The sequence below is a fragment of the Rhinopithecus bieti genome, unplaced genomic scaffold, assembly GCF_001698545.2.
Source record: "Rhinopithecus bieti isolate Rb0 unplaced genomic scaffold, ASM169854v2 scaffold_74731, whole genome shotgun sequence".
Classification (NCBI taxonomy): Eukaryota; Metazoa; Chordata; class Mammalia; order Primates; family Cercopithecidae; genus Rhinopithecus; species Rhinopithecus bieti.
The window spans coordinates 402,711-417,707 of NW_016827918.1; the positions used below are offsets into that span (position 1 = coordinate 402,711).

Here is a 14,997-nt window from a genome sequence, read left to right on the forward strand (position 1 = left end):
CCTCCCTCCCTCCCTCCCTCCCTTCCTTCCTTCAGTGTATTTTCTCTTTCACAGTTCAGTCTCTTTAGTGTGTCACGTTTCTTCAGTCACTTGTCTCTGGTGGGGCCTTAGCCATCTTGGGGGATTCTAAGGAAGAGGAGATACCTTGCAACACACCACAGTAACTAAAGTAGAACGCAAAGCTGTCATTTCCTGTCCTCAGAGTTCATCATTGTTCTCTGACCTTGGTTAAATGACTCCTTGTTGGTCGTGAGGACATGCTGCTCCTTGTTGGGGGAATGTGGTATTATTTTCTCAGGGAGCAGCATATCACAGGTTTGAATGGTTCTGTTTTACTTATTAGATGAATGATCATGGTCACAATTATGGTTAATGGACAGACAAGTACTATGTTCCAGATCAAAGGAAAATGTATTAGTGGAAGATTAACCAATGTGTGCCTTTGTTAGAAGGAAACCTGCCAATATAAAGGAGTGATTTATTGAGAACTCATTCTGGATATAAGGAAAATGACCTATGTAGAGAGCAGAGGTGGAGAAGGTAGTTAGCTGCCCTCATTTTCTTTTATTGTTTCCAAATCCATTTCTTCAAACTTGTCAAAGGCTCTGGTCTTTATCCAAGGCTTCATACATGCCAAGTTTGAAAACAAAGTCCTTTTGAATTGCTCAAGCATACGAAAACATCCCATGTCGTCACAACTGAAAATGCCTTTCCCTCCCCCATTTAGATAACTCACTAAAAGGGCTGAATAGATCTTTGTGAAAACTTCCAAAAGCAATTTGCTTCCGGGCTGTGCCTCAGACATGAGAAATTATAGTAGGAAAAGAAATTTGAGAGATTTACAAGCAATTGACTGGATGCCTTTAGAATGGAGGGGCTGTTTTAGACTTTGCTATCATTCCCATCATAATAAACATACTGGAAACCTGGGTGAGTGGTGGGTTGGCAAGCACTTTGTTTTCTCTGGGATTATATCATTATATCAGGATATATCAGGTGTTTTCTGGGGAGGACAGAGAGGGTATGGTGTAAGTAGCTGTCACTGAGAAGGTGAGAAGTCAGTATGAGTGATCTGTAGGCAGCATGGAAAGGAAGGCCCGGAATCTGTCAGAACCTGCCAAAGACATTCCTGCAGTTATTTGGAGAATTAAAGCAAGCAACAGTCAGACAACATTAAAAAAAAGTTGGTCTGTAATGGGTAGAGAAAGAGCTGGCATGTATCAGGGACCTGGGTGGAAAATCCATTAAACGAGGCATTATGAATACAGTCTCAAGTTCTAGAGTAAGAATTCCTGTTCCACTTATATGGCCTAAGTTGGTAGTTAGGTGTTTGGATAGGGGAGTGGGTGGAAGAAATATTTTACAATTTGCCAGTGGTAGTCACTCACTGGGTACTTAAAGTGAGATATACTACCCAGAGTTACTTTCAGTGCCTTCTCTCATCTGTGCTTTTATGATAGTAAAGTTTTAAGTAAGTTTCTTTGTGTTTCAAGTAACAGACCAACTTGAGCTAGCTTAAGTCATCATTTACAAAAAATAAACAACAACAAAACAAAGAAACAGAAAGAGCTTAGCTAAAGCACCCAGAGCCTCTTATAGATTCCAAGCAATTGAATAATAAGGCTTTGGAGAAAATAACAGGAAACTGGGCATTTGTAGACCAGAGGTCACACAGTCTGTGTTTCAGTGTTGTAATGAGAGAATCTCATTGGCCTGGCTTGATCCAGGCGTCTTTTGCTACTCAAGTACACAATGGACAGGGGGCTAGAGTCACATTGGATCATCAGGGCTTCATTGGGAGGGGGTGCTGCCTTCTTGTTTTGAGGGTAAAGGGGGTTTGTCAGTCAAAGGTTAGAAACATCTCCTAAAGGTATCCACTTCTCTGCAGGGAATATGGAAATCTTTCCCTCATTTATGGCTAGTTAGGCAGTATAGCCTCATTAACCACGGGATGACAGTACGGTGTGGTGGAAAGAGGATGCTGTGGATCCACACAAACAGGGTACAGAGCCCAGCTTTCCTGCCCTAATGGTGGCACTGTGCATGTCAGCCCTGTTGTTTATAAAATGGGTGTAATACAGACTAATATGCAGGTTGGGTGACAAGGTTAGAGAAAACTTACATGACAGGCAAAGCAGCGTACTTTGCACATAGTAAGAGCTCAATAAACTGTTCCTCTGTAATTATTATTAATAAACATTATTGCAGAGTATGGGCACAGTGGCTCATACCTGTATGAAGTATACATACAGGTGTATACCTCACCTTTTGGGAGGCCGAGGTGGGACGATTGCTTGAGTCTGGGAGTTTGAGACCAGCCTGGGCAACATAGCAAGACATCTCTTAAAAAAAAAAAAATAGCCAAGTAAAGTGGTACACACAACTGTAATCAGGAAGCTGAAGTGGGGGGGTTGCTTGAGCCAGGGATATTGAGGTTGCAGGGAGCTGTGCTCTTGTCATTGAACTCCAGGCTGGGTGACAGATCAAGACCCTGTCTCTGAAAAAAAAAAAAAAAAAGAAAGAAAACAAAGTATGAGTGAATCACAAGTATGACATTTTATCCTGGATGTTTTGTTTTGTTTTATTCTCATTACCAGTTTTATTTTAGTCCTTTTAAACTACCAAAATATTATTGTATGATACTTAGAAAGCATCACTTAATTCATACAAAATAAAAAATATCCTTACCATTATTTGTAAAAGATATTTGTGAAATATATTTGCAATATATTTTGTAATATATTTCACAAATATCTTTTTACAAATAATGGTAGCAATAATGATTGTATACTGTTAATATAACCAAACTCTTCCATTCATCTGGGCAGCAGAGCAAAAATAAGGCAACTTACCTCAGGGAGGAAGTTACTAGACTCAAGATTTATCCTGAAATTTAGCCTGTAATACTGACAGGCAGTGTCAAGCTCACTGTGATAGATAAAAATTCCAAAATTCTAATTTTGATTCAAAAGCTTAAGTTTTATCTTTGGCAAAAATACTGTTAATTTGCTTTTCCTCAAAATGACAGGCTTGCTGCTTTCACTTAATATTTGCTAAATACTCAATTGTGATTCACCCTGGTTTGTGTTGTCAGCTGCTCTTTCAATTAAAATGTGGTTTCATGAAGAAAGCAGCTATTTCAATGCACAGCTCAAACAACAGCAGTATAGCTCTTCCTGGAGACAACTTTCATACTTGGCATGCCACAGAAATGCTTTATGTATACTTCCATTTCATCACATGGAGTAGCAGACATTACTCAAGGTTCGAGATTTATTAAAATTATAAAGTTACTAATTTTAACCTCCTCAACAAAGCCACTCTTGAGTGAAACTGGCGTTTTTGCTTGTTTAACTGTGGCACATGGAGGTGAGCAGTAGAATAGTTATAGTACAGTTTGGTTCTACTGTCTTGATTCATGCTGATGCGATCAGTTTCACCCCATTGCCTCTGCACCATCAGTTTGAATGTTAGCACGGTGAAAAGGAAAGATGATGGCTAAGTATGATTAATAAAATCCTTTGGACCTCTATATCTTCCTGAAAGAGTGGACTACATTTTGAGAACTGTTGCTTTATTCTGTCCATGGTTGGCTGGAATTCACCTTAGATTTCTTACCACATTGCTGCATCACAAGAGAAAGCCTTAGTATTTCTGTGGTAATATTGAATGGTTTCCGTTTGGTTTTCTCTTCCAGGAGTTAATTGTGAAATTAATTTTGATGACTGCGCAAGTAACCCTTGTATCCATGGAATCTGTATGGATGGCATTAATCGCTACAGTTGTGTCTGCTCACCAGGATTCACAGGTAAAGCTCCTTTTACTGCAAGGCCCCTCCTTCAGCCCTATCACTTTGGGAATATAGCATCCAAAGGAATATTGCTTTTCAAGTGTTTCCTATTTCTTTGTCTCTCTGGAAGGTTAGTAGTCTGTTTCTCTGCTTCTCTAGATTAGTTTTCTGTTCACAGACCTTTTCTAAACTGAAACATACTTTTCATTAATTAGAGTTTTTAGATTATATGTTTATTGCTACCAGAAAATAATTCCTAGACAGACCATAAATTGCCTTTGCTTTGTTTGAGTTATATTGCTTCCAAAGCTATGTTTATTGACTACAGGTAGTAGTCAAGGCCTTCCATAAAGACATATTCAAGGTAAAATCTTATGAAAACACTGAATGCTTGTTTCTGGGTACTTCCTCTTTGACATACTCAAGGTAGAATTCTATGAAAATACTGAATGCTTATTTCTGGGTACTTCCTTCTCTGAAATATTGTTAGATGAGGTCAGAGCTTGGGGAGACTGCCCTAATTTGGGTAGCATTTCTGCCCAGGAGGAGAAAGTAAATAGCTAGAAGAATTTTGAATGTAACTCCTCTTAAAGTATAAACAGCCCAAGCATTTACACATACACACATGTGCGTGTACATGCACGCACACACACACACACACACACGCATCTTCTATTTGTTAATATTAACTTTATCTTTTACCCTCCTGATCAAAAAGGGCTAGAGGCTACTACTGCAGAAACCTGAGGCCCCTCACTGACACACCTGAGTTTCTTACTGGCATCATCAGAAGGCACACACTGTACATTCTGTTCTTTCTGGACAGTGACACACAGAAGCATCCACTAACATGTTACCATTTAGTAATTTCCATGTGGTTGTTTGTACCCGAATGAAACACCCTTCAAAGTTTTTAGTAGAGTCTGCAAAAAGCCAGAGCAAAGCGAGGTGGATGTCCACCATTCATTTGCCAGGAGTGTACTTTGCTCTCTATTTCACAAGAATTTCTCCTATTTGGTATGATTGTGGACATTAGAGAGGAAAGTTTGCAGCCCAAATGGGTCACAGTGATCCCTGTTCAGTGAAAGATCACTGAGAAGCCAAATCTGATGAAAACTGTCATGCCCAATGCCCAGTGCTGCTATAGTAGCCTGATGTTCTGCATCCTGAAACTTGTGACTCCAAGATCAAATGGCAGTCAAGTGAATACACAGAAATCCCTGCTAGATAGGATAATAGGCACATTGTTGATGAGTGGGTAATACAAAGAGAATAGGTAACATTTATGAAGAACTAATTTTGAACTAGACACTACGTGCCTAGTCTCAATTGTCACTGCTGTTGAGAATACCTACAGAATTTATAAGAAACTCAGAACACAGAGAGGTTAAGTAATGTTACCAGTGCACAGCAGCCAGAATTACATCCCAGGCAATCTGACCCCAGAGCCCATGCTCATTCCCACAACACTGGACATCCTGATTAGGGGCCTGTTGTAGTGTGTGTGTGTGTGTGTGTGTGTGTGTGTGTGTGTGTGTGTGTGTGTTTATGTAAGGCTTCACTGGACTCATTTATTCAAAATGCCAATGAATCATATTCTTTCTCTTTCTAACATTCAGCAAACCAGAAAGGTCAAGAAGGGAGAACATAGGCTAAAAATATTCTAAAATAAACCTAAGGTGTAGCATGAAACCTTATAAGCAAGAAATGGAATGTTTTGGTTACTAGGTGGTCCCCTGTTCATGGAACTGTTGAACTGTTGTCTGTGTCTGAGATGGTTTTTTTAATCAGCTGCTGAAAACGTCAGAGACGACTGTGGTATATACTCATGAGTGGTAAATGTAAGGAGTTTTATTCTTGCTCTTGTTTTATTTTAATGTATTTTTCCCGTATCATTCTAATAATAGCTTTGACAGCTTTAAAGGAGATTTTTTTTGTTTTGTTTTAATACTAAGTTATCTGTTCTCTTAGAACCTTTTTAAATGGGGGAAGGTAAGGAATTATGTGATACTTCTATAAACTGCTTTTCAGTTTTACAAAGCACCTTCATACCCATTATCTTCCTGAATTCTCTTAACTATCCAGAAAGGAAGTTCTACTATCCCCATTTAACAAATAAGGCAACTGAGAGACAGACCTTAATGTGTATACTCATGGCCTGCCAGTGAGTTCCATAGTGAGGACTGTGAGTTCCCAGAAGGCGGAGACCTCGTTTAATCATCTTTATAGCAAGTGTCTAAAGCAATGTCTAGCACACAGGAAACACTCAGTGAATGTTGCTGAATGAACGAATGAATGGGACTCAAATACAGCACTTTTGCTAGCTAATGCCAGACTCTGAAGTGTGGACTATACCATGTTTTCATTTATTAAGCACCAATTTATTGAGTACCTGAGTCAGAAGAAACATTGGGTAACTCCTCATTTCAGTTACTGAGCCCAACAAAATTGCTTGGCCTTCCACTGGACTTTTCTGATGCTCAGTGGAAACTCCTTGAGGGTAGGACCTTGCTGATGGAAGAGCTGTCAATCAACATAGTAGAATGCATTTAACACTTTCAGATAAAGATGGCTTGAAATTTTATTCTGCAAAGAGTTTAAAAGCAAACAAAGAAAACTTGGGAGGAGTGGCTTCTGAGGAGATGCTTCCAAGAAAAGACCAAAAATGAGAAAGGCTTTTTCCTGTCATCCTCCACTATATTACAGGCCAAGGCTAGCTGTGTGGTTGAAGAGCTCTGGTTCATATTTTGGTGCCACTGACAAACATCTCAAAGAACCAGTGGTTGAGGCCAAGGAAATAGTATTTAAAAATAAGCTATTAATAAAACACTTAAGAGGAAAACAGCAGCCACTTCCAGATTATGGGTTTTTACCACAAGAACCACCAATAATGGTTTAGAGAGCAATGGAGGGTGAAAAAATGTGAATACTCATACTTCATAGGAGTGGGTATCTATTTCATTTGGAATGTCCTGTTCTAAATACAGGATTGCTCTTTCTTAAATGAGAAAAATGCATGTTTTCAAAATCTGAATCAGAACATTGTATTCTTTGAAATTTATAAATTCATAGCAGTTGCTTGCTCCCACTCATTTATAGAATTATAGGTAATTTTAACATTTCATATCATTTTGGAATATATAGTTAAATCTCAGTTACTCAAAATGTAGCAAATGGAAACACTTGTATAACTGCCCATGTTACTTTATTCAGCCTAAGAAATACCAAGGTTATAACAGACATCTTTTTAAAGAGCAATCTTGGCTATGTCTTAGAGGAACAACATATTCACTTCAATTTCACTTACTCCCAGTATCTGCATTATATGATGATAGGTAGTAATTGTCTAGAACAGAATTTCTCAAAATCTAGTTTTTATGCCACCTACATTTTTAAAAATGTGGTTTGCTGGATTCTGTTCATCACAAGCTATGGTGATAGGGTCTAGGAATCTCCACTTAAAATAACAACTTAAAGTGATGATTTTACACATTAAAGTTTCAGAACCATAGGTCTACAGTGACAGAATCTGCATTATTTTCTCCAATATCAGAGGATAACAAAATTATGCCTTGAGACTCTACTTCCTGAGGTTAAAAAAATGGATTAATACGACTCTAAGAATGAAAACAAAATAGCTTTTCTTTACAATCAGTTTAATTATTGAATTAAGTTACTATCCCATTCATTAAGCATTCCAGTTAATTTGGATTTACCATAAATAGAAATGTAAGAGGCTAACTGAGAAAATGAATTTGTGGTAAACCAGCACAAAGCATGTTAATGAATGCTTCTTTGAGTTGTACTCAGGACAGCATTAAAAAGAGAAGCCTTCTTTGCTGACATTTGACGTTCTCTTCTTAGAACCTTGTAAAGTTTCCCCATTTCTGAGTTGAAAGAAAATGCCAAATTGCTATAACACTTTTCCAGCCTTTTGTTAACTTTCCTTGATTATCAAAAGTCAATGCTCTTTGCTCCTTCTTTGCATGGCATTAAGTGTTATTGGGTATCTAATTCCTTGCATCTTGACATTTGGTGCGCCAACACACCTTATGGCCTGAGCAGATGAAGGGTGAAAACACAATGTGTCTTATAGTTCTGGGTCTATTTCCTGAGCGTTTAGGATGTAAATAACACTGTCCCCCCTTCTCCACAGGGCAGAGATGTAACATTGACATCGATGAGTGTGCCTCCAATCCCTGTCGCAAGGGTGCAACATGTATCAACGGTGTGAATGGTTTCCGCTGTATATGCCCTGAGGGGCCCCATCACCCCAGCTGCTACTCACAGGTGAACGAATGCCTGAGTAATCCCTGCATCCATGGAAACTGTACTGGAGGTCTCAGTGGGTGAGTAGCTGCCCCATGTAATAGCTTCTTATTGACCTGTATTAAGCCAATTGGATTATAGTACTGGTGACAGCCTGAAGTCGTCAAATGGGACCTTGAGCTGAAACTTTGCTGAAGATTTGGTAGTCTGCATCAAAGCCTTCTGAATTACCACTTAATCCATGGAAGCTGGCCCCTCCCTTCCGTAAGTGAGGACCTAGATGGAACATAAGGAGGAATGTCTCCCTTATATGGGTCATTAGCAAGGACCTCATAGGAGGAACCCAGACTCATTGTGTGAATCTTTGGCAATTATGTTTTTAGTATGTATTATTGGAATGATTTCTGTAGAACATTGTAGCCTTTGTTTTTTTTTTTTTTCGCTGCTTAAACATAGCTCAGCTCTGTTCTGTCACAGTGCCAGTGTGTGCTCTGAAGTAGGGCCACTTCAGCCAACTTTAGAAATGTCCCTGATAAAACATTTGCAATTTTTAAGCCCCGCAGACTTGTGTGATGTGTTAGTGATTTTCTAGAACCATAGAGTGACATTAGGTCTCATGAGACGCTCTTATACTCTTGCTATGTTTGCCATAGGATGTGGCTTTGGACATTTTCCTTTGCAAACTTTGAAAGATGAAAGAATAAAGTGTTTAGAGGTAAATAGTAAATAGTTATTTTAAAATGAATTAACTCAGTATTGCTGTTTCAGAGTATAGCAGCCTTCAAGGCACCCTTATCCATCTCTCATTTTCTTAAAATTCTCCAGATAAGAAAGCTGTCATTTCCTGATATCACATTCTAAATGTTAGTGATGTTCAAATTGGAGATTATATTTACATTTCAAATACCTTCATTCTTGTGCCTTTTCTTGCAGAATACCCTAGGTGCTTTCTGAAGCCAAGTTTCAGGTCAGAACAAAGCATGACTAAGATATGAAATATCCCAGGAGCATCTTAGAGTGGCTCAGGGTCCCTGATAGGGACCTAGGTATCTATTTTGCACCAAAAACTAATGATCTTAATGTTTGCTTTACTTTAGTTTTATGTATAGTAAAATACATTGTGCAGATTTATCCATGATATTGTTTCCTTCAGAGTGGCCCAATATATTGTACAAACCATTGTTTACATAAGAAATTTCATTGTAATTTCACTAACTTGGTGAGCCAGGAAAGCACCAAGAAGGTTTCTTTATCAGATACACCTGATAGGGCCAAATGGTACACACCATGTGCAAGGTGATGCAAGGATAGTTCCATGAAAGTAGAAATGAGATCAGTTTACCCCATTTCTTCACCAAGTCCTGTATTTCACTCTGTGACTCAATTGTACATTTATACCTCCTATAGTAAAAAGTTTTGTCTTCCTTCAGATATAAGTGCCTCTGTGATGCAGGCTGGGTTGGCATCAACTGTGAAGTGGACAAAAATGAATGCCTTTCTAATCCATGCCAGAATGGAGGAACTTGTGACAATCTGGTGAATGGATACAGGTGTACTTGCAAGAAGGGCTTTAAAGGTGAAAACAAAAGTACATCTTTCTGTGTCTGCTCTTTGTCTTCTTTTTGTTACATACTGCTTGACTCACTTCTTAGTTTCCTTTTCTCTTTTTCATTCATTCATGTAACAAACATATCGAACAATTAGAACTTCTAAGGCACTTGGGGAATAAAAACGTGAATAGATACAATTTCTACCTTCAGCCTAGCAGTGAGGTAACCTATTGAAATAGTAATTTTTCTTTTTTTTTTGTTGATATGGAGTTTCGCTCTTGTTGCCCAGGCTGGAGTGCAATGGCGTGTGATCTTGGCTCACTGCAAGCTCTGCCTCCTGGGTTCAAGCGATTCTCCTGCCTCAGCCTCCCTAGTAGCTGGGATTACAGGCATGCGCCACCACACCCGGCTAATTTTGTATTTTTAGTAGAGACAGGGTTTCTTCATGTTGGTCAGGCTGGTCACGAACTCCTGACCTCAGGTGATCCACCCACCTCGGCCTCTCAAAGTGCTGGGATTACAGGCATGAGCCACCGTGCCCGACCTGAAATAGTCATATTTAAGATGAACAGTTAAGACTCCAGTTTTACAGCATTGGACAAGTGTCTAATTATAAGCTTCCTGGTCCAGATTTGAGTCTATAATAGTTCAAATAGATATATGAAAGTAGAATGAAAATACTATGCTTACTGTAATTAAGATAGTAGTAATATCAAGGAAGAATCCACATGTTCAGAACTCTTTCAACAAACTTTTTAACACATTGAGATATTCTTAGTTACTTAGTCATCTTTGGTCTACACCGGAGGTCCTCAACCCTCAGGCTACAGACCAGTACCTGTGTGTGGCCTGTTAGGAACCAGGCCACAGTGCAAGAGGTGAGCAGCCAGCGAGGGGTACAAGCTTCATCTGTATTTATAGCCACTCCCCATCACTCACATTACCGCCTGAGCTCTGCCTCTGTCAGATCAATGGTGGCCTTAGATTCTCATCGGAGTACGAACCCTATTGGGAACTGCGTATGTGAGGGATGTAGGTTGCGTGCTCCTTGTAAGAATCTAATGCCTGATGATCTGTCACTGTCTCCCATCACCTCCAGATGGGACTTTCTAGTGGCAGGAAAACAGGCTCAGGGTTCCCACCAATTCTACATTATAATGTAGATTCTACTATATTATGAGTTGTAAAACTATTTCATTATATATTACAGTGTAATATTATAATAATAAAAATAAAGTGTACAATGAATGGGATATGCTTGAATCATCATCCTAAAACCATCCCCCCAACCCCAGATCATGGAAAATTTGTCTTCCACAAAACCAGTCCCTGGTGCCAAAAAAGTTGGGGGACTGCTGGCCTACCCAACAAATGTATAGTCATGGGAGTTGGGTAAATTCTGTTTCTGAGTTATCACTGTTGTATTTCTACCATCAGTTTTCTCTTGGAAACTCACAAAAGAGACCTGTGTGGGTAAATCATTATATTTGCACTCATCTGTCTACTTATTCATTGATTTCCTCACTCAATATTGTACCATGCTGTTGTCATACATCAGCATGTTTTAGAGCCACTTTATTTGATTACTTGAAACTTTTCTGAGACCATATTTCAGCCATTAATTTTCTGATATATTGTATTACATTGGCAAAGAAACTTGTAGATTTCAAAACACTTTTATTTCTTTATCTTATGAGACTTGCTTATCAGTGAACAAAATAAAATTCAAAAGATAAGATCCCAAGTTATTGCCCAGTGAGCAGCAGAATACTCCTTGAACCCATACCTCTGCATTCCTAGACCATGTTTTCTTTTCCACAGTGCCATAGTTTCTCTATTTTAAGGCTCTGTGCCAGGCCCTATTGCAGATGCAAAGGTGTGCAGTATTTGGGTACAGTGCTATCTCCACTCATCTTTTATTCCTTTTATCCTTTTCTTAGTGGGAGAAGGTTTTATACCTTGAATCAGGAGAAAACAGCTTTGTAACTTCAGGAAGTACCACATGGGTGGTAGACACTGTGCCTATGAAAAAATGGGCGTAAACCAGAGGCTTTGATTAAAGTATTCAAAAACATCATACCTTTTCCTGACCAGAAATGTTATATACAAAGGGCTTATGTTTATCATGCAGCAGGCTATTGGCTGGGTGTGATGGCTCACACCTGTAATCCCAGCATTTTGGGAGGGTGAGGTGGGAGGATCACTTGACCCCAGAAGTTTGAGACCAACCTGGGCAACATAATGAGACCTCATCTCTACAAGAAATTTAAAAAGTCAAGTGGGCATGATGGCATGCACCTGTGGTTCTAGCTACTCAGGAGGCTGAGGTGGGAGGATTGCTGAGCCGGAGAGGTCGAGGCTGCAGTGAGCCATGATTACACAACTGCATTCCAACCTGTATGTCAGAGTGAGACCCCCTGTCTCAAAAATAAATAAATAATAAATAGGTCATGCAACAAGCTTTTGAACCAAGAACTTCATTAATGAGAAGTTATTTGTAGTTGGAGGGGCATTAGGCTTTCATACCATTAGAACAGACTGTTTTTCCATTCATCTTTTCAACTAATTGACTGCTGTCATTTACTGACTGTATATCAGGGACATGGGGCTGAAATGAATGAACAGATATTTCAGTGGCCTGAAGAAATGAATGCAATTTCTGGTGTGTTCAGTTTTTACCCCCAAAGAGAATTGGTTAGAAATTGAGATAATGAGACTGTCAGAAAGTTTTACTGTTTTTGGTTTTTCCCTTTTGTCTACAGGCTATAACTGCCAGGTGAATATTGATGAATGTGCCTCAAATCCTTGCTTGAACCAAGGAACCTGCTTTGATGACATAAGTGGCTACACTTGCCACTGTGTGCTGCCATATACAGGTGGGTCCTGGAGGTACTAGCAGGGACCAGAGGGGATACTTGGCCTTGCTTTGTCAGTGCCTGAGTCTGAGTGCCCAGGTTTGTGGGGCTGCAGTGCTGCTCCAAGGGCTCACTCCTCAGTTGTCCTTCCTGCCCTTACTGACTGGATCTTGAGCTTTGAGGAAATATTGTGGCCTCCTAAAATGCAAGTGGTAGACAGTCATTTGCCTACATTGTACTTACGTATTTGAAAGAAAAAAATTTTTAATTGTATGTGTCTGGAACCAGGCACATAGCTGATGGTTGTCTATCAGTTGACTGTTTCCAGGATGTTAGCTATTTGTCTTAGTTTCAATAATACAGCTACCATTTATTGGTAATTTACTTGGTTGTCTATCAGTTGACTGTTTCCAGGACATTAGCTATTTGTCTTAGTTCAATAATACAGCTACCATTTATTGGTAATTTACTATATGCCAGACACTTTTTGTACTTTGGATTATTTAATGTATTCCTCAATAATTCTACAATGTAGAAGTTCCTATTGCCATTTTACACATGAGGAGGCTGAGGCAAAGGGAGCTTGCTTGCTCAAAGTCATATAGGTAAGTGGTACATCTAGGATTTACCTGTAAGTCTCTTTGAATCTGAAGTTTTTCTTCTTAATGACCTTTTTACTTCCCACATTCAGTACCGCTACATCTCACTCAGAGGTGTCACCCCTTTGACGGCTGTTACAACTGAGAAGACGTGAGTGTGACTGCATGCCACATAGCTGTTCTTTGTTTCAGGTGTTACATTTGGAGTGTGCTTGGGACATTTATTCTTTGTTTTCTACTGGCTTATTATTGCCTTCTTGTGTTTGGTTATATTTCTATGGCTTGTTTATCTCCTCTTCGTCTGTTTTCCTCATTCAGAGGGAACAAAACACAAACATAGACAATAACTGTCTGTTTCATCAGGTTGCGGCATGCAGTCAGGAGCATGGCTGAGTTATTACTTCCCTGGAGTCTTGAGCTGTTGATAGCAGCTGTTGATAGTGACGCTAAGTTGTGTAGAGTAGCAGAATAGCCATAGCATGACTGTGTTACCTGAAAGACCTGATAGCACATTGTTACTTTTTCCCCTCTAGAAGAAATAGTAGGCTGGGCGCGGTGGCTTACCCTGTAATCCCAGCACTTTGGGAGGCCAAGGTGGGCGGATCACGAGGTTAGGAGATCGCAACCATCCTGGCTAACATGGTGAAATCCTGTCTCTACTAAAAATATAAAAAATTAGCCAGGCATGGTGGCAGGCGCCTGTAGTCCCAGCTACTTGGGAGGCAGAGGCAGGAGAATGGCATGAACCTGGGAGGTGGAGGTTGCAGTAAGCTGAGATCATGCCACTGCACTCCAGCCTGGGTGACAGAGTGAGAATCCATCTCAAAAAAAAGAGTAATGTAGGGAAACTACGTTTAACAGGCCTAGTTCATAAAATCACAGTTGTAGGAGATCCCTAACTATCTTGCCCAGGGTTACACAGTTAGCAGTATCAGAGCCAATGCTGAAAAGACTATGGGTTTCTCCATTTTCAAAGCCTCTTAATCAGGACTTTTTACTTAAATTCGGAGAACATCCTTGGGATACAACTTGGGAAAATTTTCGTTTTCTTACCTGTTTATGTGTCGTAAACTCTGTCATTTACTTTCCAGGCAAGAACTGTCAGACAGTATTGGCTCCCTGTTCCCCAAACCCTTGTGAGAATGCTGCTGTTTGCAAAGAGTCACCAAATTTTGAGAGTTACACCTGCTTGTGTGCTCCTGGCTGGCAAGGTAACAACATGGGTGTGGAGAAGTCAAGAACATGCATTTTGAGCTTTAAACAAAGTGGTAAGGTTATCAGATCATAGGGAAGGCCCTGCTGGTCTTCTGAGGCCTGTCCGTCTTGTCAAGAGCACACAGGTTTTGCACAGGAGCTGCTAATTGGAATGGCTTAGAAAACCTTTCCATTGTCCGTGTCTTTGGGGCCCCCTAGCGGCTGGAAGGCTGCTACCGCAGACTCTCAAGCCATGATGTTCGTTCTTCAGGGAGTTTTAGCACCTTGGCAGCAACTTCCTAGGCCACAGAAGCCTTCCTGAAACTTCCTAAAGTAGGGAACCAACCAGTTTGTCTGTGGAATAGCTCCACGCACCCCAACTTAAGCTCAGGTCCTGCACAGGGTTTTGTGGGAATCACCTTCTAAGGACTAGGTCATTTATTAGCCTTGTGTTCCTAGGTCAGAGGTGTACCATTGACATTGACGAGTGTATCTCCAAGCCCTGCATGAACCATGGTCTCTGCCATAACACCCAGGGCAGCTACATGTGTGAATGTCCACCAGGCTTCAGCGGTATGGACTGTGAGGAGGACATCGATGACTGCCTTGCCAGTGAGTATGCCAGTCAGCTCTTAAGCCCCCCTGAAGAGAGGAAAGCACACAGGGAACAGAGGAGAGCCCAGTAGAGGCTGCTGCCACTCATGCCTGACATTGGGCATACCGGTCATTTATCCAGCATA

The 14,997-nt window shown here is 40.2% G+C and overlaps 1 protein-coding gene across 1 annotated transcript in view; it reads left to right on the top strand.

The window, feature by feature from the left end:
• NOTCH2 (notch receptor 2) overlaps positions 1-14,997 on the top strand; it is a 161,156-nt gene that overhangs the window by 110,326 nt on the left and 35,833 nt on the right. The window contains 6 exon segments of the mRNA XM_017864160.1: positions 3,698-3,808; positions 7,947-8,139; positions 9,490-9,635; positions 12,372-12,485; positions 14,155-14,274; positions 14,717-14,869. Of these exon segments, the coding sequence (XP_017719649.1) occupies positions 3,698-3,808; positions 7,947-8,139; positions 9,490-9,635; positions 12,372-12,485; positions 14,155-14,274; positions 14,717-14,869 (837 nt within the window).